General features: G+C 37.2%; 1 protein-coding gene across 1 annotated transcript in view; it reads left to right on the plus strand.

Annotated features, from left to right (window-relative positions):
• Positions 1-12,156: 12,156 nt before the first annotated feature.
• The window catches only part of gabrb4 (gamma-aminobutyric acid type A receptor subunit beta4), a 111,607-nt gene continuing 98,323 nt past the window's right edge, over positions 12,157-25,440 (plus strand). Inside the window, exons 1-2 of the mRNA XM_056446443.1 lie at positions 12,157-13,367; positions 19,358-19,452. Coding sequence (XP_056302418.1) covers positions 13,288-13,367; positions 19,358-19,452 — 175 coding nt within the window. The 5' untranslated portion in view covers positions 12,157-13,287. The remainder of the gene's footprint in view (positions 13,368-19,357; positions 19,453-25,440) is intronic.

Genomic DNA, 25,440 nt, shown 5'->3' on the forward strand with positions numbered 1-25,440 from the left:
TAGGTTTCTGCAGCGGTCCGCGGCGCCCAGCCATCGACTTGAGTGTACCCTGATAAAAACCGATGTTTAGACTTCTAAAACGCATGCTAGTTAAGATCACAGGGAGCTTCTGGGATCGCGAGAAATGCAAACGGCTGAAGTATAAGGTAGACTCAATCAGAAGTACACATGTTTGCAAACCTACCTAAAGATACAACCAATAATTCCGATTAGAGCGATAATGTGGAGAATATTGATCTTGTGTTGAGCCCAATGAGCCTTGCATCTAAAAATAGAGCTGGGGTGTTCCTTTAGTGATATCGCTTCCACTCACGCTGAAAATGGCGGACGTGAATCAACAAACTGAGGATATGATGACGCGCCTGTCAATCAATATTGGTGGGCGGGGGGACCGCACTCCTACGTAAAGTTGCGGTCGGTTTGAAAACCGCTCCAATTGGTCCACCGTTTTTTATGTTGTTAAATTGAAAAATAAGCACTGGGTGTGTTTATATCACCCAAATATGACGCTCTATACACCATACATGCACATATGTCTGTCCAAACAGCTTGAAAAGTAGATTTTTTTCCATAGTTGCCCTTTAAATAATGTTTGCTGTATTGTTTGCAATGAAGAGCAAGTCAAAGTAAATTAAAAAATCACTACTTTCTGATTTTAAATGTCATTTTTCATACTGCGCCGACTTTTTTTCTGATTTTGGGGTTGTAATACACATCAGACTTGTTGTGCAAGGTTTGTGTGATCATTTTTTCAGATTTAAATATGAAAATTTACTCTAAAGAGACCTTTACTCTAAAGTTTGACACTGGAAGCTCTTGTTTTCCACAGCTCTCTTTTTCAGTTTTCAGTCTGAGTGTCCTGCGGCTCCAGGGGCCCGTGGCAGTGTTCAGCCCCTGAGGCTCCGCTCCCTCTGGAACTGAACACAATCTAGGCCTGCTAAAAAGCCTTATTTGATTGATCTATGGATAAACTAGTCAAGGAAAGACTGAATTACACGGCTAACAAAAGGCCGACTTACAGGCAATCTGCTTTCCTGATCAATAGCTTAATTTATCTGCAACAGTTTCAGAAAATCTTTAACAAAAAAAATGCGAACGACCACCTGTCTTTTATTTTAGCTATTGCTTTGATTAGTTGAGTAGGACACGAGGCCTTTGTTTATTAGCTGCAATAAAACACATTTGGGTCACACTTCATAATAAGGTTTCATCAATGTATTTACTAACACAAACTAATTATGAACAATGCTTGTACAGCATTTATTAATCATAGTTCAACATATACTAATGCATTGATAATATCCAAATGATGCTTGTTAACATTAGTCAATGCACCATGGGTTAACATGAACATTGAACACCTTTACTTTCATTAACTAACATAAACAGATACAGTAATAAGTGTGTTGTTCATTGTTTGTTAATGCATTAACCAACATTAACTAACACATCCATACCGTAAAGCGTTTCCCACATTTCTGACGGCTTGTTTTAGACACGTCAACAAGCGGCGTATGTAAAAAAGAGCAGGCGGGTGTCTTGAAGGCAGCATTGCATTAAGCATGCGATACTATTTATATGACGTGAGAGAGTGACCCAGTAACTCACACGTCTTCTTACGCAACATGTGTGTAAATGAGTGTCTGTGCACGTGTTGGACTCAATGTAAATACATGTATGAATTATTATGCTGGATTATTATCCTATTATTATTTCCCCTAATTTTATGCTTAATAACTCATCTGTAATAACTGATTTATTCTCTCTTTGTCATGATGACAGTAAATAATATTAGACTAGATATTCTTCAAGACACTAGTATTCAGCTTAAAGTGATATTTAAAGGCTTAACTAGGGTAATTAGGGTAAAGTTAGGGTAATTAGGCAAGTTATTATATAACAGTGGTTTGTTCTGGAGACAATCTAAACAAATATTTCTGAGGAGGCATATAATACTGACCTTAAAATGGCTTTAAAACGATTAAAAACTGCTTTTATTCTAGCCGAAATAAAACTAATAAGACTTTCTCCAGAAGAAAACATATTAGAGGAAATACTGTGATAAATTCCTGAATCTGTTCAACATCATTTGGAAAATATTTCAAATAGAAAACTAAATTCACAGGAGGGAGAGTAATAATAAAGTCCATCTCTGTGTCTTTCTCTGCTATTTAACTGATTAAATGCTTGGTTTGGTTTCTGCACTTTACACATATCAGAAAGACGGCATTTACAAGCTAAACAACTGTGAATTCATGAGACACAGAGAAAAATAAAGTTATAAAACGTGTCACTGTGGTGGTACCTATTCAAAAGGTGGTACTTTTTGTATCATACAGATGGATATTAGTACTTTTAGGGTACACTTATGTTCTTTAAGGTTCAGTTAAGGTACTATGAGGCTAGATTTGTACTTTTTAAGTATTAATATGTACCTTTAAGGACCTGTTAGGAATAAAAATGAACCCTTTTAAAACCTAATTTTAAGAATTATTAGTTTTTAGTTTTCAATGTCATGTGACCCTTCAGAATTCCTTTTAATATTTTTAAAGAAATTTTATATAGTATATATAATCAAAATTATACTTTTGCCTTCAGAATTGCCTTAATCCTTTGTGGTATAGCTCGTTTGGATTGAGATCTGGTGAGTGTGGAGGCCAATTGAGTACAGATTCACGCTTTATGACATGGTGCGTCATCCTGCTGGAAGTTGCCATCAGAAGATGGAGACACTGTGGTCATAAAGGGATGGACATGGTCAGCAACAATACTCAGGTAGGCTGTGGCGTTGACACGATGCGCAATTGGTACTAATGGGCTCAAAGTGTGCCAAGAGAATCTCCCCCACACCATTACACCACCACCAGCAGCCTGAACCGTTGATACAAAGCAGGATGGATCCATGCTTTCATGGTGTTGGTGACAAATTCTGACCCGACCATCCGAATGTGACAGCAGAAATGGAGACTCATCAGACCAGGCAACGTTTCTCCAATCTTCTATTGTGCAGTTTTGGTGAGCCTGTGTGAATTGTAGCCTCAGTTTCCTGTTCTTAGCTGACAGGTGTGGCCCCCGGTGTGGTCTTCTGCTGCTGTAGCCCATCTGCCTCAAGGTTGGATGTTTGTGTGTTCAGAGATGCTCTTCTGCAGACCTCTGTTGTAACGAGTGCTTATTTGAGTTACTGTTGCCTTTCTATCAGCTGTAAGCAGTCTGGCCATTCTCCTCTGACCTCTGGCATCAACAAGGCATTTGCGCCCACAGAACTGCCACTCACTGGATATTTCCTCTTTTTCTGACAATTCTCTGTAAACCCTAGAGATGGTTGTACGTGAAAATCCCAGTAGATCAGCAGTTTCTGAAATACTCAGACCAGCCCGTCTGGCACCAACAACCATGCCACGTTCAAAGTCACTTAAGCCCCCTTTCTTCCCCATTCTGATGCTCGGTTTGAACTGCAGCACATCGTCTTGATCATGTCTACATGCCTAAATGCATTGAGTTGCTGCCATGTGATTGGCTGATTATAAATTTGCTTTAACGAGCAGCTGGACAGGTGTACCTAATAAAGTGGCCGCCGAGTGTCTATTTCCAAAGTGAAGTTTTAATTGTTTTAGTTTAGCTGCAAGGAAAGCTAATTTTTTAAAATGTATTTTATTTCAGGTCAATTTTATTTACCTATTTATTTTCTAACAATTTTCAGCAAAAAATGACTTTGTTTAATAAGGTCAACATATTTTTTCCTCTTCAATTCCAGCTTTAATATAAAATACCTGTTAATTAAGTATTTTGGGTTTATTTGCGGTTGTGAATTGCATTATGGGATGTTGATCTCTGCTCTGTCCACTTTTAATGATGAAAATTCAACTCCACAGTTTAACAAAGTGGCTTTTATTAACATTTCAGTCATTTGTACTTATAATATGATGTATAATAAATAATATCTAGAGAAATAAGTGTGTAAAATAACAGGAAATGTGCTGCATTTTAATACAAGGTTTCTGTAGTGTAATACAAAACACCAACCCAGACATTATAGCACCTTACACTATTAAAAATGTTCATTAAAGTCACTTTCTTTGACCTTTTCAAGGTTAAAAGTTGTTATAAGAAAGATCAAGATCTCATAATTCAATTTAAAAGCAGAAATAAACAGGAAAAAATTAAACATGAATCACAAAAATACAGAAAACTGCTAATTTACGGATATTCATGTCACACTGAGGTTTGAAGTAATTGGCGTAAGCACAAATAAACTGGCCAAAAGTGCATTTTTCCAGAATTCAGCAACGGGAACAGAAAGAGTGTCTATCTAAGCCATTTCAGGACTGCGTTTCCTACAGATAAAGCAATACATCATGATGTAAACCTCACAGGGAGAGTCACTGGAGGAAAAAAAAAAAACGTAATTAGCCCTCCACAACACAACTGAGTGACATTTTTAATAAGAGAATTTGCAACAAACAGATTCGAGCGTTGTAGCACTTCCAAAGTGCACACGTTCTCGTAAGCGTATTTTTGAGCGAGTCAGCACTGGCGAAACTGCTGTGGCTCTGTGAATTTACCTCATGATTCCCTTTAAGTTTCACACACATATTTAAATGGAGACAGAAGCACGTATTTTCCATAGGCTTCCCCCTGAGACAACAGGCAACAAAAAGTAAAGAGCACAAAAAAGTCTAATGATTGGTGATGATGTTTTTTCCAGCATTTAATAGGCTCTGTGTAGTGCGGAGGAGGATTATAATGGATGTTCGAAACTAATAGTTGCTTGTTTTATAAGTGCTTTGGGTCCTGTGGAAAACAAACTAGTTCGATTTGTCTGCTAACAATGGCCAACACACTTGCGTACGCTATAAAAACAGCCTGACCTCACGAGAAAACGTAAGTATTTTACGTTTTGACAGTTTAGTGGCTAATTCGTACGAGTTCAGTCGTTCGAAATTGTACGATTTTAAAAAGGAGGCGTGGCAGCTAACCCCACCCCTGAACCCAACCGTCATTGGCGGATGAGCAAATCGTACTAAATTGTACGAATTAGATCGTACGAATTCGTACGAATTAGCCACTAAATCAAAAAGTTACGAATTGCCGTGAGATTGTATTGTATAAAAAATGTGATATAACAAAATGTCATGACTGCAAATGTTTTATTTTATGTTACGTTAACCTATTTTAATAGGTTAATCCAGCCTGATCTCACGAGAAAACGTAAATATTTTACGTTTTGGCAATTTAGTGGCTAATTTGTACGAATTCGTACGAGTTCAGTCGTTTGGAATTGTACGATTTTAAAAAGGAGGCGTGGCAACCAACCCCACCCCTAAACCCAACCGTCATTGGGGGATGAGCGAATCTTACTAAATTGTACAGTACGAATTAGATCGTACGAATTCGTACGAATTAGCCACTAAATCAAAAAGTTACGAATTGCCGTGAGATTGTATTGTATAAAAAATGTGATATAACAAAATGTCATGACTGCAAATGTTTTATTTTATGTTACTTTAACCTATTTTAATAGGTTAATCCAGCCTGATCTCACGAGAAAACATAAATATTTTACGTTTTGGCAATTTAGTGGCTAATTCATACAAATTCGTACGAGTTCAGTTGTACGGAATTGTACAATTTTAAAAAGGAGGCGTGGCACCTAACCCCACCCCTAAACCCAACCGTCATTGGCGGATGAGCAAATCGTACTAAATTGTACAGTACGAATTAGATCATACGAATTTGTACGAATTAGCCACTAAATCAAAAAGTTACGAATTGCCGTGAGATTGTATTGTATAAAAAATGTGATATAACAAAATGTCATGACTGCAAATGTTTTATTTTATGTTACGTTAACCTATTTTAATAGGTTAATCCAGCCTGATCTCACGAGAAAACGTAAATATTTTACGTTTTGGCAATTTAGTGGCTAATTTGTACGAATTCGTACGAGTTCAGTCGTTTGGAATTGTACGATTTTAAAAAGGAGGCGTGGCAACCAACCCCACCCCTAAACCCAACCGTCATTGGGGGATGAGCGAATCATACTAAATTGTACGTGTTAGATCGTACGAATTCATAAGAATTAAATCAAAAAGTTACAAATTGCCGTGAGATTGTGTTGGTTAATCAGGTTTTTTTTTTAGTTATGCAAAGTTTTTTATTTTATTATGTAGTTATGCTTTTCTTTGTCAGCTTGATTGATTTATAGGGTTTCTGCAGGTTACATCCAGTCAGGTTTTATTTTAAAAAATTTTATATCGGTTTATGACCAAGTATTATCATGAGAAATCTTATCATTATTTAGGGAGAAAAATCACAAGACATTGTGCCTCAGAAACATAATTCCAGAAATTAAATTTTGCATGATATTGGCATCAAATATAATGTATATAAAGTAAATCATATCTCAAAGCATTTACTGGGGCATTGGCGATTTTTACTGGGTCTAGCGATACCCCTGTATATATATATATATATATATATATATATATATATATATATATATATATATAGATCATGTCACGTTCACCAGCGATTGTAACTTCCTAGATCGCTGGATCTCACACACAATAACCTATGGACTACAAATCCGCCTTTCAAGGACTACATATTCATACATGCACTCCGTTCACACACACACACATGCTTCCTCATTTCCACTGATTAGACTCCCACAGCTGTTGCAGCTTCTAGACTGATTACACACACTATTTAAACAGCACACACTCTAACTTCCAGTGCCGAGTCTTGTTTTCTGTAAAGTGACAATTCAACGCATTTCCTTAGTCTTGTTTTCCTGTGTTTTGACCCTAGTCTTGTTTATCTAGTTCTCCCTGTCTGCTGCCTGCCTTCTGAGCTCTCGCCTGTATTTGACCAAGATTCTGGACGGCCTTTATACATCTGTTTGCACCTGTGTTGACCATTGCTTGCCTGATTTTGAATAAACCTGCACGTGGATCCGAACTTCAGTTATCTGTGTCACTCCCTGTGTTACAATATATATATATATATATATATATATATATATATATATATATATATATATATATATATTATCTATTTACATATACATTTATATATTTTTATTATTGATTTTTTTTAATATAATAATTTTATTATTTATTTATTTACAGTCCAGTTTTCAAAGTTAAAGTTCTGTTTAGTTTAGTCCAGTTCAGTGTGGTTTAATTTTCACTGCTGAAAGTCCAAACACTGAAGAGCAAATCCATCGATTCACATCGATTCTCCACAAGTCCCAAACCAAGCAAGCCAGTGGTGAGGAACAAACTTCACCAATTGACGAGAGTGAAGGAAAAAACCTCAAGAGAAACCAGGCTCAGTTGGGCACGACCATTTCTCCTCTGACCAAACTTCTTGTGCAGAGCTGCAGTCTAGGGGCTGGAGGCTGGAGAACGCTGAACGTCCATCGTGGAGAAGCATCAGGTGTGAGTAGGTCACCGGCGGGTGTTCAGGCTGGCTTGCGGAATCAATTCAGATACTCGTCTGTCACTGAGGTCTTTCAGGAATCAGTCTCATGCTCTCCACTCCTCCATGACCACCACAGCATCTGCTCAAGATACGGCCTGGTGCAGGATACCTCTAGAAGTCGCCTACGATTGACATCATGTCTTCACAGGTCTTGAATCACATCAATGGCACTGCACAATCTCTCGAGGCCTCATGATGAGTATCCCCAGGTGGAAATAGAGAGCAAGGAAAACTCAAACTCAACTCTTTCCTTTTGCTAACCACAGAGCCATCGCGCAGCCCTCTTTGTGAACTTAAAATCCTGCAGATTTCTGCCTAAACTGATTCCAGATGCATTTACAAATAATACAAAAATAATCTTGCGCCTGCAGCCATGCTCTTCTATTGCTTGACTGTAGAGCAATTTAGATTGAAATAAGTGTGCATACAGTAGTGTCAAAGGAGCACTGTCATTTCCATTGTCATTATCCCAGTGGTCTTTAATATCATAGCTGTCATTCTAATTCATTAAAGCATCCTAATGGCGTTTGGACAGCCTGGAGCTCTTGCTAAAGTACCTTTCGCTTTAATGAGACTGCAAAGATGTCCTGCATCCGGCACGGGGTTGAGTAGAGGGTGAAACTTTGGGTGCGTTCACACATGCCTCATTTAGTTTGGTTAAAACTGACCAGAGTTTGTTTGGCTTGTTTTGGATGTGGGTGATTTGGGCAGGTGTGAAAATGGTTAGCACTGCGGCCTTCACAGCATGAAGGTTGCTGGTTTGAGTCCTGGCTGGGTCCGTTGGCATTTCTATGTGGACCTTGCATATTCTTCGCTCACAAATCCAAACACATGCTATAGGTTAATTGGCCGTAGTGTATGAGTGTGTGTGTGAATGAGAGAGTGTATGGGTGTTTTCCAGTAATGGGTTGCAGCTGGAAGGGCATACGCTGTGTAAAACATGCTGGATAAGTTGGTGGTTCATTCCGCTGTTGTGACCTCTGATGAATAAGGGACTAAGCTGAAGGAAAATGAATGAATGAATGAAGGAGAAAGTCTGAACGTGTAAATATAAACAACCCAGGCTCATTCTGAAAACGTAGTCCTGTGGACGTTTCTGGAGACCGCGAATTATGTAGCCGGGGGTACGTATGGCTGCATTTAATTTTTTTTAAACGAACGCTATGGGGCAGTGTGACGCCATTCCTTTTCGAGCTTATCGGCTGACCGCTTACCCTGTGTGGAGAGGTTTCCTGCTGCAACCAGATTGTCCAGTTAGCTTGTCATGTATGTCGGCGGACTTGAGACGCAGAGAGGAGATGATTACGATGACAGGGTTCAAGTCCGGAGAAGAGCAGTTCCAGAAATCAGGTAAGACAAAAACAGAATCCAAAAAATAAAATGAACCAGTGAATAACAGGGTGAGAACGTGGTAAAAATCAGACGAGGGCTTTTCATTTTCGGGACAGCTTTTGTAAATCGTTAGTTGGGTTTTAGGGAAGTAAGTGGGTGGGCGGGTCCATCGATAAAATTGCTTGGGTTTAGGGAAAGAAGGAGGGTGGGTCTGTCGATTGGTCGGCCGGCCAGTCAATCATCCAGTCAGACAGACGTTCGGTCGACAGCAACCTCTGGTGGTTTTACGCGAGAACAGCGGGCGCGAACGTCACTCGCGAGAGAAATTTGAGATACGAAAAAGCGAACGCAGCGGCTTCTCCTGGATTCGCGAAAACAAAAACTGCAAAACTGCGTACCTCCCAGGACTTATTTCACAGTGTCCAGAAACGTCCACGGGACTACGTTTTCAGAATGAGCATGGGTTGAATATAAAACTAACTTTACCTCAATCTGGAAGAGTTTGTCTCGGTATACTTTCAAACGAACCCTAGAGAGGTTAATTTGTTGTAAAAACGGGAATCGACCTTTAACCAACCTAAATGCAATTTTTTTTTGTGACTAATCGTGCTGCGGTAGTCAGCTGCGATGTGCATAATGGCATGATCATTTTTTTTTATTTACCATAACTGTGGCAGGTCATGGACAAATGTGGAGTTGTGAGCAGATCCACACTAGAGACATCCAGTATCAACATACATCTTAAGTGTCAACGGACTTGTGTTTTGAAGCATGCCTCAAACTGAGGTTGTCACGTGACCCAGGGACACCAAGTGGGGGGATGGGGGAGTTAGGACGATTCTAAGGGACCGTTTTGAGCACCCAGAGATATTATTAGGGGCTCCCCAGAACCACCAATCCCCAATGACAACCCTAACCCCCCAATCCCTTCAATTTCGGCTTTTAAAATGCCTTTATCCCTTCACTTTGTCTTTAAAATGTACGCAAAACGCCGATGGCTTCTGTTTCTTTTTCGCGCTTACCTCCATGTGGACGGCTTTTCAACTGTTACCAGTTTGTCCAGCCTGATCTCATGAGAAAACGTAAGTATTTTACGTTTTGACAGTTTAGTGGCTAATTCGTACGAGTTCAGTCGTACGAAATTGTACGATTTTAAAAAGGAGGCGTGGCACCTAACCCCACCCCTAAACCCAAATGTCATTGGAGGATGAGCAAATCGTACTAAATTGTACGAATTAGATCGTACGAATTCATACGAATTAGCCACTAAATCAAAAAGTTACGAATTGCCGTGAGATTGTGTTGGTTTGTCCAGTGACTGTACACGTCAGAGGATTTGAGATGCAGAGAGGAGTTGACCGTGATGACGGGGTGGTTTGAGTGCGGTTAAAAACGGTTCCAGAAAGCAAACCAAAAAGCAAAAGATAAAATAAACAATTAAATAACAAAACATGGTAAGATCGTCGCAATCAGATGGCCAAGAGAAATGTATATAGAGGTACGTTTTCAGAATGAGCCTTGGTTGCAAGTTTTCCTCTCTTTTTTACCCAGGGAATGCACCTACATCAGTGTAGATTCAGCCGACCCTTGGGTCTATGGGATTAGCAGGACTTTACTTATCCAAACACTGCTCCATTAGCTAATCATGAGATAAATTTGCTCCTCAAACACGCAGACTGACTTACGCATATTCATTGTTCAACACATAAGACACATAAAAGTTTAGTTTTGAGGTCTTTATGATTGCCGTGTTTTAAAATTAAAACCGTTTTTAGATCAATCTGGAGGCAAACTAAACGGAAGTGTATTTAGGGTGATCATACGGACTCTATTTTTCTTTATATGTCTTATAAATGCGTCCAGGGTTTCTAAATCTCCTAAAATGTCCAGGAGTTGGCTTTTGTTTTTAAAGATGCTGTTGGTAATTGTCTTCAGAAGCCTTTAATTGTCATTTATAAGGGATTTATAAAGCATAAACAGCCCTCGCTTTAGATTAGGTCACAAAACTGGATGAAGTTGAGTTAATAAAGCATTTATTAACATACAAATTAACTATTAAGCCTGAATAATAAGATATATAACTGGTAATTTCAATAGTTTGTTAATCGTTTACTAAGTCATTCAGAATGACCTTAAAAAAACAACCAACTATGCTTAAATAACTCGTTTGTAAATAATGCAATACTTAATTTAGTAATGACAAATAAATAATTAACAATGCATGAAAATACAATTACTAAGCACATAATAAATGTGGTTATAAGTCAAGAATACAGCATTTGTAGCTGCAGTTATAAACTGCTTACTAACATTAATACTTAGCAATTTGCTAATGCTTAATAAATGGTTTATAGTGTGTAGTTATAATAAAGTGTTACCTAAGGGTCTGTTTTAGAGAGTTATAAAACATTATCTGTGTGATACTTTAAGCTGTAACTTCACACACACACACACACTATAGGGACATCAGAGATGTATTTTACATCTTGTAACAGGGAGCATAATAGGGCACCTTTAATAAGTAATTCCTGCATGTGCTCTACAGCGGTTCTCCAGAACCTTGTCCATGGTCCTGAATCTGTTCTTCTTCATAAGAGCAAAAATGTTCAGGGGGGTTTCTTCTGTCGGGATGCATTAGTAGATAGACAGTTACAGATATTGTATCCCATATAACCAATCTTGGCCACTGCTAAGCACACATCAGAATCCACTCCACATTACACCCGGTAAACATATGATCAGAAGTCAGGGGGTGTTACTGATACAGCTTGCAATGCTTCATTACGCTAATCTTGTAAAGCGCAGCTGAACTGTTGCAGATAGCGCTGACGGGACCTCTATCTCTGCGCTTCACATCGGTGTTCCTCATGTTTCGGCGGGGACCATCAAGGAGCCCGCTGGGGGCCGAGGATGCCCACATCTCCAGCGGATGCAACGGAGAAGCTTGCCATTGAAACACCACTGCTCTGCATCACTGCTAGCATGGTTGCCTAGCAACTAGACAGCAGATGCCTGCATCCCTCATCTTCCAAGTGAAAATACATAGAGAGAGAGAGAGAGTGAGAGAGAAGGGGGGAAAGCACACCTCTTATCCGTAATATGCACAATCATTATTTTTGTCATTTAATTTGATCCTTAATCTCGATCTGATATCCACATTACTTGCATTTATTAGATGTTTCGGGGGGTTGGTGTTTTTGAGGGTGTGTGTGTGCCTGTGTGTGTGTGTTTGAGCTGAAGAATGTGGCAAAGTGGGAGAAATGCATGAAAATGCGCCGGGAGACTCTCGCAGCATTTTAATAGGTTGCAGCGCGCGAGCCGACAAGTGCAGACATCATTCCTCCGCGAGACGAGCGCGTGGACAGACTGCCTTTCCTCTTTAGTTCGCTTTCGCTTTTTATTTTTTTGTCCTCAACAAGCACCGGCATTTTATTCCGCGCGTTCAAGAGGGGACCATGTCCTCTTCTCTCCTTTTGAAACCCAAGCGCGTCCGTCGGATGTTTTGCTTCCAATCTTGATTATTATTTCTCTCTCGGCTCCTGGAGGTGTTCTTGCAACTGAAGTGTGTCATCATTTGCTCCGAACAAGAGATGGGGATTCAATCGAGAGATAAAGAGGGGGCTTTTCCCAGCAAATCAACAGCCAAACATTGCACATTTAAACGCGTTTTATAGAGATACGAACACACACCGTGCGCCCTTTTTTCCTTTTCTTTTCTTATTTTATCTTGCGTTTCCTACGAGGTTGTAGTATAGACTACGAGCTCTGACGTCTGCATCAGATATTCTCTGCTGCATTTCTTTAAATGTGCATCTTTTCTCCCTGGTGACTTTGAGGGGAACATCTCGACCATCAGCAGCAGGGCTCGCAGATTTCTGCTTTTTCTTCTTCTTCACCTTCAACCTCCATAGCTGAGGGGGATTAAATACAAATATCTGATACTGTGGAGCAACCCCCCCCTCTTTGAAGGAGCATCACTGGAGCCATGGCTTGTCCGCAGCTTTGGACCTGGAAACTGCGACGACAGGTGTAGAACAAAACTGACCCTCATCCATTTTCTTTTTCTTTTCATCATCATCATATCTTTATTTTTCCTCCATGGTTTGGTCGATGAAGACTTTCCAGCACTTTTTCCAGAAGTCCAGCTGAGAGAGATGTCTGATCTTCTGGTGTTGATCGAGGGGGTCTCTGACCTGCACGGATTTTCATAGCTGAAGACAAAACAGCTGGGACCCGCGTTTAATATTTTTATTTTTTATTATTTTAATTTTTTTTGTTTTGTTTTTGTGCCTGTTGTTGCAGGGCCATCGCAAATGTGTGCATTGGTGCTTTGATCCCAAGTCATTCATTTGGCCTTTTTCCACTCCCTTCACCCTTCTGTTGGATTCTTTTGATTTTCCCCCCCGTTTTTACATCAGTTTGGAGCACCGGCGGCTGGATTACTGAAACAGAATTAACGGATTTGTGGAAATGTTGGGTCCTCAAGAAGACAAATTATGTGGAATTGTTTCTGCTCTGGCGGCTTTGTCCTTTGTCTGCTTTGCACAAAGGTAAGAAAATGACTATATTGGGGTAAATCTGTCTGTTGGGTTAAATGAAGGAACCCACAGGTTTATCAAATCTGAAGAGACACACAGATTAGTCACTGATAAGAGAACATCATGCTTTTAATGTTTTCTATGTCCATTTTTACCTGGATAAACAGTCCAATTGTGTGTGTGTGTGTGTATAATAGAGAGAGAGCGAGAGAGAGAGAGAGGGAATCATATGTGTGAGAAACATGCTCATATCGATTCTGTGTATATGCGCATATAGGCCTAATATTATTACTATTATTATTAAAACTATATATATATATATATATATATATATATATATATATATATATATATATATATATATATATATATATATATATATATTTCTTTACTATCTGTTAGTGTTAATTGCTTGTATACACGTATACCAGCCTACATACATATATAAAAAATAATTTCGCATCCAATATAACAACAACTTAATCACTTAATTAATTATTGATATAAATATACACGAATATGTAAAAAGCACGACATCACATTTCAATTTAAGACCATTCTGGACTTCCTCATTAAAATCAGGTCAGTGTTTTGGATCGCGTTATGTTGAAGCGACCCTCGCGTTTTCCCACTACAGTCTGCTTTGCAGCCAATATACTGTGGATTCAACGATCCACTGAGTGAAATACTAATATACAAATGATCAATGCTTCTCTTCTGGTCCACCCCCACCCTTGGCACCATGTCTCTGGCGTTATATCCATCATCACTCAGCCAATAAGAATAAAAACGACGACGCCTATTCAGTCAATAATGCTTAATGGCATGTGTTCACTGCTGATCACTGAGACGCGGATTTGAAGCCTTTTCATCGCATATATTTATCATGCATCTAATATTGTGTGCATCTGGAACACCTGTAAGACAAATGAGATGACTTATTAAATGGTGCTTTAACTTATCTCGTTAAGGGTTTCATTTAAAAGCACTGAAATCTCTTTGGAATCAACTCTAGTTCTGGCCTGAGAGCCTTTGCCTTCCATTTTGACGTTTTACTATTTTCATTTCAGTTCAGTGCGCATGGTTGTGGTGGGATTATTTTATTTATTTATTTATTCCTCCTTCAGATGCGTTAGATTGAAGCCACAATACGCTTTTATTTGTCAATTAGTAACTGCGATTTTTGTCTTGATTGTAGTTCTAATATCTAAACGTTGTTAAATCAATAATCACGTTTCTTTAATGCACAAAATAGTGTCGTTTTTACAGAAATGAGACATATGTGTTTATTCAGTATAAGCATAATATGCCTATGGTGTAAGTCAAATAATTATATTTCAAACAGAAAACAGGGTTTATTTATTTTCCCCAATTGCCTGATGATTTAGCTTGTTTAAAAACACTTAATTTTGAATTATTTCTGAAAACAAAAACATTATTATTATTATTATTTTTTGATGTTGTTGTCTACACTGAAAAAAAAATATTCAAGATGATTCCTTGGATTTACTCAATTTTTTTACGTTAAGTGGTTGTAAACAATTTATTTGTGTTGAATTTAAACAAACAAATTAGGTTGAACGTTATTAAATTTAGTTTGTTTGTTTAAATTCAACACAAATAAATTATTTGCAACAGTTTTGCATGCAACACGTTTTTCAGTGTAGATATGGCTTTCTTCATTAAACATTTTATATTTGTACTAGAAAAAAGACCAAAAAAGAAAGATGTCATATATTCTTTTTCCTGAAATATGCTATTAAATTTGTTTTTTCTAAACTTAATAGACCCTGAAACCCCCACACTTAGAGCTAGGAACCCCCAGTAAATGTGTATGTATGTATGTATGTATGTATGTATGTATGTATGTATGTATGTATCTATCTATCTATCTATCTATCTATCTATCTATCTATCTATCTATCTATTTATCCATCCATCCATCCATCCATCTCTCTCTATATATATCTCTATCTATAAACACTTAATTTTGAATAATTATTTCTGAAAACAAAACCCATATTTACATTATTTTACTTTGCTGATTTAAGATGTATTTTTATATATATTTGTAGGAAAAAAAAGATGTTATTTCCTCTTTTTGTCTGAAATATGCTATAAAGTAAGTTTTTTGAAACTTTAAGTACCCTAAAAACACCTAAAAAACTTATTTTTTTTGTTGTCTAGAAAGTGTTTTCCTGATTAAATAATGTTTAGATCTTTGTACCAAAAAAAAGACAAAAAAAATGTTCTTTTTCCTCTATTTATTTCAGTGTATCAAAATATGCTATTAAATAGGTTTAAAAAAAAATATAAACCCTAAACCCTCACACTGGGGGATCCCCAGTAATTAAACCTTATATATATATATATATATATATATATATATATATATATATATATATATATATATATACCTATACATACCTATATATAAACCTATATATATAAACCTATATATATATATATATATATATATATATATATATATATATATATATATATATATATATATATATATATATATATATATATATATATATGTAATGTGACACACATTAAGACTCCCATTAAAAAATGATGATTATTTATCTATTGATGATTATTAATAAATCTTTTATAAAATGTTCCGGTATCTGTACCAGAGAAAAATAGACAAAAAAACTACTTTTACTTTTTTCTCTTGTTTATTTCAGTGAATCACCAACATATGCTATTAAATAGGTTTTTGCAACTTTATACACCCTAAAACCCCCACACTTACACTGGAAAAAAGCTTTCATTCATCCAATTAAAACAAATGGGTAATGGTTTCACATCTAAATTTGAGCACTTGAGCCATATATATTTAGTCCATGAAAGTACAAAACATATTGAGTTTCTGTTTAATACGCATACGCTGGCCTGTGTGGATAACCTTCAAATTTTACATTGGCCAAAACAATTATTTCTTAGATGAGTTTTTAATCAAAAACCTTTGTATTTTAGAATTTTTAGAGACTCAACATTATTATAAGCCTTTTTTTTTTCTTTTGTATTTTAGTTTATCACCAAAAAATTCTAATAAATAGGATTTTTTGCACCTTTATAGACGCTGAAACCCTCACACTTACAGCTAGGCATCCCCAGTACTTAAACTGTGTCTATTTACAGTATATGTATTCATAAATAATGCATGAAATAATCTTTTAGGCATCAATAAGACGCACATTAAGTCTTCTGCAGAAAACAGTTGTGTTTAAATGAGCTGACATTTTGTGCTTGACATTTTGTGCATTTATTAATTATTATACGTGTGGCTTTAAAGACCTCAGACTTACAGTATAGAATATTTTACTCTCTTTCTGAACAACCGTCTACTATAATCTATACATTTTCTCCTAACATGTTGGTGTAAAGGGAATATGTTATGTGCCGGCTATAACTCCTCACAGTCTCAGGATCCCAAAGTAAAAAAATAAAAAAGACTCATAATTTAAATATGAATTATTAAACTGACTGAAGTGTCGAACTCTGAACTCTTCATGCTAATCTTTGTGGTTAAATGGATACTTCTGTCATTATTTACTCAACATATTTGAGTTTCTTTTCAAATAACTGAAGAAGTTATTAGAAAAATGTTGGAAACCTGTAACCATTGACTTCCTTAGTATATGTTTTTGTTTCTATGGAAGTCAATGGTTTCTTGTTTCTCGCATTCTTCAAGTATCTTCTTTTGAGTTTGACAGAAGAAAGAAACTCATAAGGTTTTTGAATCACATGAGTGTGAGTAAATGGGCATTTTTGTGGTGAACTGTCCCTTTAAGGTTAGTTTTATCAACATGCATTTTTTTTGAAGAAGAAGTGTGAATTATTCAATGACATAGATTTATGCTAATGATTATGTGGTGGTTATATTGATCTAGAGAAAAGCCTCTTCAGATTGGAAATTCAGCCAAACATTGAAGAACAAAAACAAAATCCACAAAGTTCACATTGAAAATTCAGGGTTTTTTTTATCTTAGAGGTTTCATCCCATTTCTAATATCTAATAATATCAGAAAATTGTTCAATTAAGAGGAATTTTTAGACAACTTTTCCAAAAAAAAACAAAACCAGGTCAAAATTAAGCAAGTTTTTACTTAAAACAAGATAAGTAATCTGCCAGTGGGGTAAGTACAGTAAATTTGCTTTAAGATTATTTTGCTCACACTCACCGGCCACTTTATTAGGTACACCTTACTCGTACCGAGTTGTACCATCGTTTGCCTTCAGAACTGCCTTAATCCTTCGTGGCATGGATTCAACAAAGTACTGAACACATTCCTCAGAGATTTTGCTCCATATTGACATGATAGCATCACGCAGTTGCTGTAGATTTGTCGGTGTGTGTTTGTGTGTGCGTGTGTATAAATGATTGTGTATGGGTGATTGCGGTTTGAAAAAACATAAGATGGACAAGTTGGCAATTCATTCCACTCTGGCAACCCCTGATGAATAAATGGACTAAGCTGAAGAAGAATGAATGAATATTGCATTAGGGCTGCACGATATCGTAAAAAATTGGACATAGCGATATTTTGTTTTGCCATGATATATATTGCGACATGAATATCATTTCACTAGACGATTTGAGTATCTCTATTTAGAAAGATTTAAGCATATTTCTTTGCAGTGTGTCAAGTGCAGAAATTGAACAATCAAATGTAAAACAGTCGTCATTGTATAAATAATTAAAAATAATTGTATCTTTATCTATTAATCTTTAATAAATATTCTAATCATGTGATGTGACTATTGCAGTTACACACATTGTGATATCAATGCCCAACCATTATATATATAACAGTGTAAAGGCATCAACTATGCATCGACCTTTCACAGTGTAATACGTTTACACACAAACACGTCACTAAATGCAGTACAGAATGTTACGTGTACACACAAAAACGTCACTAAATGAACTACAGAATGTTACGTTTACACACAAACCCGTCACTAAATGCACTACAGAATGTTATGTTTACACACAAACACGTCACTAAATGCACTACAGAATGTTACGTTTACACACAAACACGTCACTAAATGAACTACAGAATGTTACGTTTACACACAAACACGTCACTAAATGAACTACAGAATATTACGTTTACACATAAACACGTTACAATATGCACTACAGAATGTTACGTTTACACACAAACACGTCACTAAATGAACTACAGAATGTTACGTTTACACACAAAAACGTCACTAAATGAACTACAGAATGTTACGTTTACACACAAAAACATCACTAAATGAACTACAGAATGTTACGTTTACACACAAAAACGTCACTAAATGAACTACAGAATGTTACGTTTACACACAAAAACGTCACTAAATGAACTACAGAATGTTACGTTTACACACAAAAACATCACTAAATGAACTACAGAATGTTACGTTTACACACAAAAACATCACTAAATGAACTACAGAATGTTACGTTTACACACAAAAACGTCACTAAATGAACTACAGAATGTTACGTTTACACACAAAGACGTCACTAAATGCACTACAGAATGTTACGTTTACACATAAACACATCACTAAAATCACTACAGAATGTTACGTTTACACACAAACACGTCACTAAATGAACTACAGAATGTTACGTTTACACACAAACCCGTCACTAAATGCACTACAGAATGTTACGTTTACACACAAAAACGTCACAAAATGAACTACAGAATGTTACGTTTACACACAAACACGTCACTAAATGAACTACAGAATGTTACGTTTACACATAAGCATGCACAAATTGCATGTAAACGCATCCGTTTTTCAACATCGTACTACTCCCTACTTTGTACTTATATTTGAGCACTATTTACAACAGATACGTTCACTCTACTATTTGGGCACCTTTTACTTGAGGACGATTTTTCAGCACTCTTTCCACCACTGTATATTGTATAATTGAGTTTGAATTTCAATGTAAAGTGTTGTTTTCTCTCATATTTCAGCTCCTCCACTGGAAGTACCGGAATATCTGTGGCCAAGACCACAGTGGACAAATTACTGAAGGGGTATGACATCCGTCTCCGGCCAGACTTTGGAGGTACACATCATCTTTTCTTGAAAAATAGAGTTACCTTAATATCCTTGTTTATATGTAGTAAACCATGACTGGAGTATACAGTCTTGCAGCTTTTCTGTAGCATTGGATATCCGATCATAAATGTCCTGCGTCTGAAAGTTTTCAATATTTGATGTTTTTTGTTTTATTTTGAAGGTCAGTGAATTTAAAATAAAGTTTTTAAGATTTTAGTATCAATATTGCTAGTTTTAAGGATAGTTTTATAATCTAGCGTGCTCCAAAACAGACGAAATTTGCATTTAAAAGATAAAAACTGATCTAAGCATGTAAAGCTTGCAGTTTGTCTCTTCCACCTAAATGGATCAACGTTCTTTTCATGTCACCTCATGCTTCAGTTACTCATCAAATCTTCCGACCAATCAAATGCTCTCTAGTATCTGATATGCCCCGCCCCCTTCTTCTCATTAGGATTTCATTTGATGCCTTGAACTCAACCTCTCTTACTGGCAGAGCTGTGATAAAAACTAAACACTATTAGGTATTTTTAATAAGGGGAGGAGCTACACTATGCCCCGACCTTTCTTCATTTTTTCAATTGAAATTACATCAACATCGAATAAAAAATGCATATTTCATAGCACTTCTTGGGCCCTTTAAAGAAAAATGGTCTCTTGTCAAGACTTTAAAGTGACTGTAGGAAGGAAGAACATTTTCAAGAAGTTTCTGAACACCTCATGGTTTAATAACGTCAGTTTCGAGCTTAGGCACATTTGTAAAGGAGCATTTTATTCTTCTTTTATTGAGTCTCTTTTAACTTTGCAGTAATATGCTGATATGGTAATTTGAGAGTGACAAGTAAAAAAGACCTACAAAAATTGATCACCTACAGTTGAGTCAGAATTATAAGTCCCCCCCCCCCCCCCCCCCCCCCCCCCCCCCCCCCCCCGGATTTATTAGCCTCCCTGAATTATTAGCTCAATTAATAATTATAACTCATCTTTAATAACTGATTTATTTTATCTTTACCATGATGACAGTAAATAATATTTGACTAGATATTCTTCAAGACACTTCTATACAGCTTAAAGTGACATTTAAAGGCTTAACTAGGTTAATTAGGTTAACTAGGTAGTATAGAGTAATTAGGAAAGTGATTGTATAACGATGGTTTGTTCCATAGACTATCGAACAGAAATATAGCTTAAAGGGGCTAATAATATTGACCTTAAAATTGTGTTTAAAAAAATTAAAAACTGCTTTTATTCTAGCCGAAATAAAACAAATAAGACTTTCTCCAGAAGAAAAAATATTATCAGACATACTGTGAAAATTTCCTTGCTCTGTTCAACATCATTTGGGAAATATTTAAAAAAGAAATAAAACTCAAAGGGGGCTCATAATTCTGACTTCAACTGTGTCTTATAAGATTCGGGGCACAAAATCTTAACAGCATTGGCCATGTGTATGAGGTGGGAGTCATACAGAGGGCTATGTTCATTTGAACAGATGAGAACCACCCACTTCAGTCTAAGTTTTGTCTCCTGCTATCATGCAGAAGGTATACTTGAATGCAATAACAAACATGAGCTCTCAAGAATTAGACCATGTGAACAACCCCTTGAATTAACTCCAGCTGACTCAAAACAAAGCAGCAGCTCTATACAATATACAAAGAGCATGATCATTTAGTTTCCCTTGTTCTTCATATAAACATAACACTAGCTTCAGAAGTTCATATCATATCCAACATACAGTATACTGTAGCTACAGTTTGTCCCAATGGCAAAACTAGACGGACTAGGACCAACAGATATCAGCATTCATTTGTTCTAACTGTAGTTGGGTTACCTAACAAGCTTTAATTGTGTTTGTATTTGCTCGTGTATATTGGATACTCCTGCTCTTGAACATGTTTTAATTGGTAATTTACATATTTTAATTGATATTTTACTTGATCATGATTGATTTTATTGTTTACTGTTATTTCTGTATTTGTTCAAGTGTTGATCTGGGTTCGGCTTTTGCTGTGTAATTGCCCCTTGGCGACAATCCAATCTAATCCGATTATTACAATTGGAGGCGACTTGCTGCAGAGCTTTTTGAGTTGGCTCAAAGTGGAGTGCTTGGGTTGAAAGTTGAGTCAACTCAAAAAAAGCCTTACAACACAGTTATATTAAGTCCTTGTTTATCTAAAGTAAACGGTGACTGGAGTATATAGTCTTGGAACTGTTCTTGTGTGCTGGACATCAGATCATAAATGCGTCTGAATGTTTTCAGTATTTGGTGTTTTTGTGTTATTTCAACACGTTACACTAAGGTTTCATTAGTTAATGTATATTTACATTTACATTTAGTCATTTAGCAGACGCTTTTATCCAAAGCGACTTACAAATAAGGACAAGGAAGCAATTTACACAACTATAAGAGCAGCAGTGAACAAGTGCTATAGACAAGTTTCAGGTGTGTAAAGTCTAAGAAGCAAAGCATTTGTAATGTGTTTTTTTGTGAGAGAGAGAGAGAGTACAGTTAGTGGTATAGCCAGAGAGGCAGTTACAGATTAGGAAGAAAAGTGGAGACTAAACAGTTGAGTTTTTAGTGGTTTCTTGAAGACAGCAAGTGACTCTGCTGTTCTGATGTAGTTAGGGAGTTCATTCCACCAACTGGGCAGATTGAATGTGAGAGTTCGGGAAAGTGATTTCTTCCCTCTTTGGGATGGAACCACGAGGCAGCGTTCATTCACAGAACGCAAGTTTCTGGAGGGCACATACATCTGCAGAAGTGAGAGCAGATATGAAGGAGCAAAGCCAGAGGTCGCTTTGTAAGCAAACATCAGAGCTTTGAATTTGATGCGGGCAGCAACTGGCAGCCAGTGCAAACGGGTGAGTAGCGGAGTGACATGTGCTCTTTTGGGTTCATCAAAGACCACTCGTGCTGCTGCGTTCTGAAGCAGCTGAAGAGGTTTGATAGAATTAGCTGGAAGCCTGGCTAGTAGAGAGTTGCAATAGTCCAGTTTGGAGAGTACAAGAGCTTGAACAATGAGTTGAGCTGCATGTTCAGATAGGAAGGGTCGGACCTTTCTGATGTTATAGAGTGCGAATCTGCAAGATCGAGTAGTTCAAGAAATGTGCTCAGAGAAGTTTAGTTGGTCATCAGTTGGTCATTGGTATATAATAACATGGACTAAGTTTGAACATTACTTGTACATCATTTATTAACATTTACTAATGCAGTAAACTTGACTTGAGTCAAGTGCAGTATTGAGTTTAAAATTGAGTCTGCTATTTGTTATTTTCAGGACAGTATTGAGTAAAAAACCAGAGGCTTTTTGAGATGGAAAGGCACTTTGAGCTCTTCCATCTTGTATTTTTCGACCGCTCCTTTTCCCTATGCGAAGTATTGTGTGGTGGTAGAGTTCTTACAAAAGCTGAGCACGCAGTTTCAGGTCGCAGCTCACGGTCCATATTTCTGCACACGTTCACTTTGTTGAAGGACAACGCAATGCTTTCTGAACCACAAGGTCTGGGAAAATTTTGTTTCACAAGTCAGCTTGTCCGGCTATTCATCACCAGCCTGCTGTTTGTCCCCTGATATTGCAAAGAGACTGTAAATCTGCTGCAGGGTGAACTTTTCAATTCAGCTTCCCTTGTATTTCAGAAAGAAAGAAACTATATCATCCATCCTTCCATCCATCCGCCTGCCCACCCGTCCGTCCATCCATCCATCCATCCATCCGTCCGTCCATCCAGATGCATTCATGTCAATGGGATTCTATCATCATTCCATCCATCCATATATCTATCTATCTATTAATTCATTCATCCATCCATCCATCCATCCATCTACTAATTTATCCATCCATCCATATATTGATTTATCCATCCATCCATCTGCCTGCCCGCCCACTTGTCATCCATTCGTCCATCCATTCATCCGTTCGTCCGTCTGTCCATCAATCCATCCATCTAGATGCATTTATGTGAGTGAGATTCTATCATTATTCCATCCATCCATCTATCTATTAATTCATCTATCCATCTATTTATTAATTCATCCATCCATCTATCTATCAATTCATCCATCCATCCATCCATCCATCCATCTATCCATCCATCCACATATTAATCTATCTATCTATCTATCTATCTATCTATCTATCTATCTATCTATCTATCCATCCATCCATCCATCCATCCATCCATCCATCCATCCACCCACCCATCCATCCATCCATCCATCCATCCATCCATCCATCGACCCACCCATCCATCCATCCATCCATGTTGTTGTTTTGTAATCTGTATGAAATGAACGTGAGGTACAGTCCATCCTGTCAAACATACATCACATGACAGCAACTACTCAAATGCCCACAATCTTGTTAACAAAGAGGTTCTGACATTTGGGAAGGAGATTTGCCATCAAGACCAAGTTTGGATTACCTCAGACAACCAGCGCAAACAGACAAGGCATTATTCAGAGGAGGATAATGTGTAGAACGGCCATAAATGAGGTTGGTGTCGTGATCTCGTTCTCTGAGTGAGCATACGCATTAGCTCGGGCAACCTTTAAAGAATGCAGATTTTCAGGATGTTGTGGCCTTTTATTGGTGATTCCGAATCTGTAATGTAATCATTAGCTTTCCAAACAGTTTTGAAGAATTTGATGTTTTCCCATTCAAACAGAATACCCATGCATACTCACAAGAGGCGTTTCGAAGAGTGAAAGGAATTGCCTTAAAGGAACTTTGACTGTAGTCAGAAACTGAGTGCACACTGATGAAGGAAAACCTGCACGTTCACAGAATTTGGGATGAAGATGAGCTTCTTTCTTCATGCCAAATAGATTTGAGGATCATATCTGCTTTATTTTAGAAGTTTAGTGAAGATGGCTCACTTTTGACCCAAAGGCCAAACGCTGTGTACAGAATTACAAGACAACACGAGGGCTAAATGCATTCCTGCTTTGCAATTTTTGTATTTACTAACAGAAATGATTTATTCCGTATGGAAGTCTGTGTTGTCTCATTGCCGTATTTACAGTTACCCTGACCAATTCATTCAACCAAGAATATGTTCTTTGATATAATCTATCAGTTTTGAGTCATTTGGTCTGCGGTGATGGCTTCAGCACTGATGTGAGGTCAGTAGGCTCGTATGCAGGCCAGGGAACTGTAGTCTATCACATCCTGATAATTCCATCATCAGTCAGAGCCCGAGTCTCCTGACACAACTGCTGACCAACTACAGCTTTTAGAGCGCCGTGCATTTTAATTGAACCCAGACTGCAGAGAGAGAGAGAGAGAAAGAGAAAGAGAAATTTTTTGAAATTTAATACACCTTTATTTAATACTAAATTTTAAACTACAACACGTTTCATTGATTTAAACGAAAACATATTTCCAAATCACACAATATTTTCATTAAAAAAAACAATACACTATTTTCAACCCAACACAACATATTTTTTACACTCCACATGTCTTCAATCATGCATTACTCTTGCTCTTATAAGCCCTTTAAAAATCAGTTCAACTTTATAATTGGCCTCATACAAAATCTTGTGCCTCCTACTCATGTATGTCGCCATTTTTGCTTGTCCTAATATACAATTTAACAGACGCCCTTTTCCTTTTCCTTTCTTTCCATATTTAAAACCAAACACAAACACAGTTTTATAAACATCTCATGAACGAAAAGAAAATAACCTCCAATAAATTGATTAAAGACCCCAGTCTTTCATAAAACAATGACAAATTGTCTCCCTTTCATCAGAGAGAGAAAGAATTTTCAACAAACCCTAAATACAATTCTCAAAAACAGCACGCATTCAACGTTTACACACAAACAAACTCCAAATTTCCATCGCGAACTTTGCATTGAACCCCTTTCATTCTTTCCTTCATTCATTTTCCTTTGGCTTAGCTCCTGATTTCGCCACAGCAGAATGAATCGCCAACTTCTGTGGCATATGTTTACACATCGGATGCCCTGGAACCCCTTTATAGCTCAA

This window comes from Danio aesculapii, chromosome 21 (genome assembly GCF_903798145.1).
Source record: "Danio aesculapii chromosome 21, fDanAes4.1, whole genome shotgun sequence".
NCBI lineage: Eukaryota > Metazoa > Chordata > Actinopteri > Cypriniformes > Danionidae > Danio > Danio aesculapii.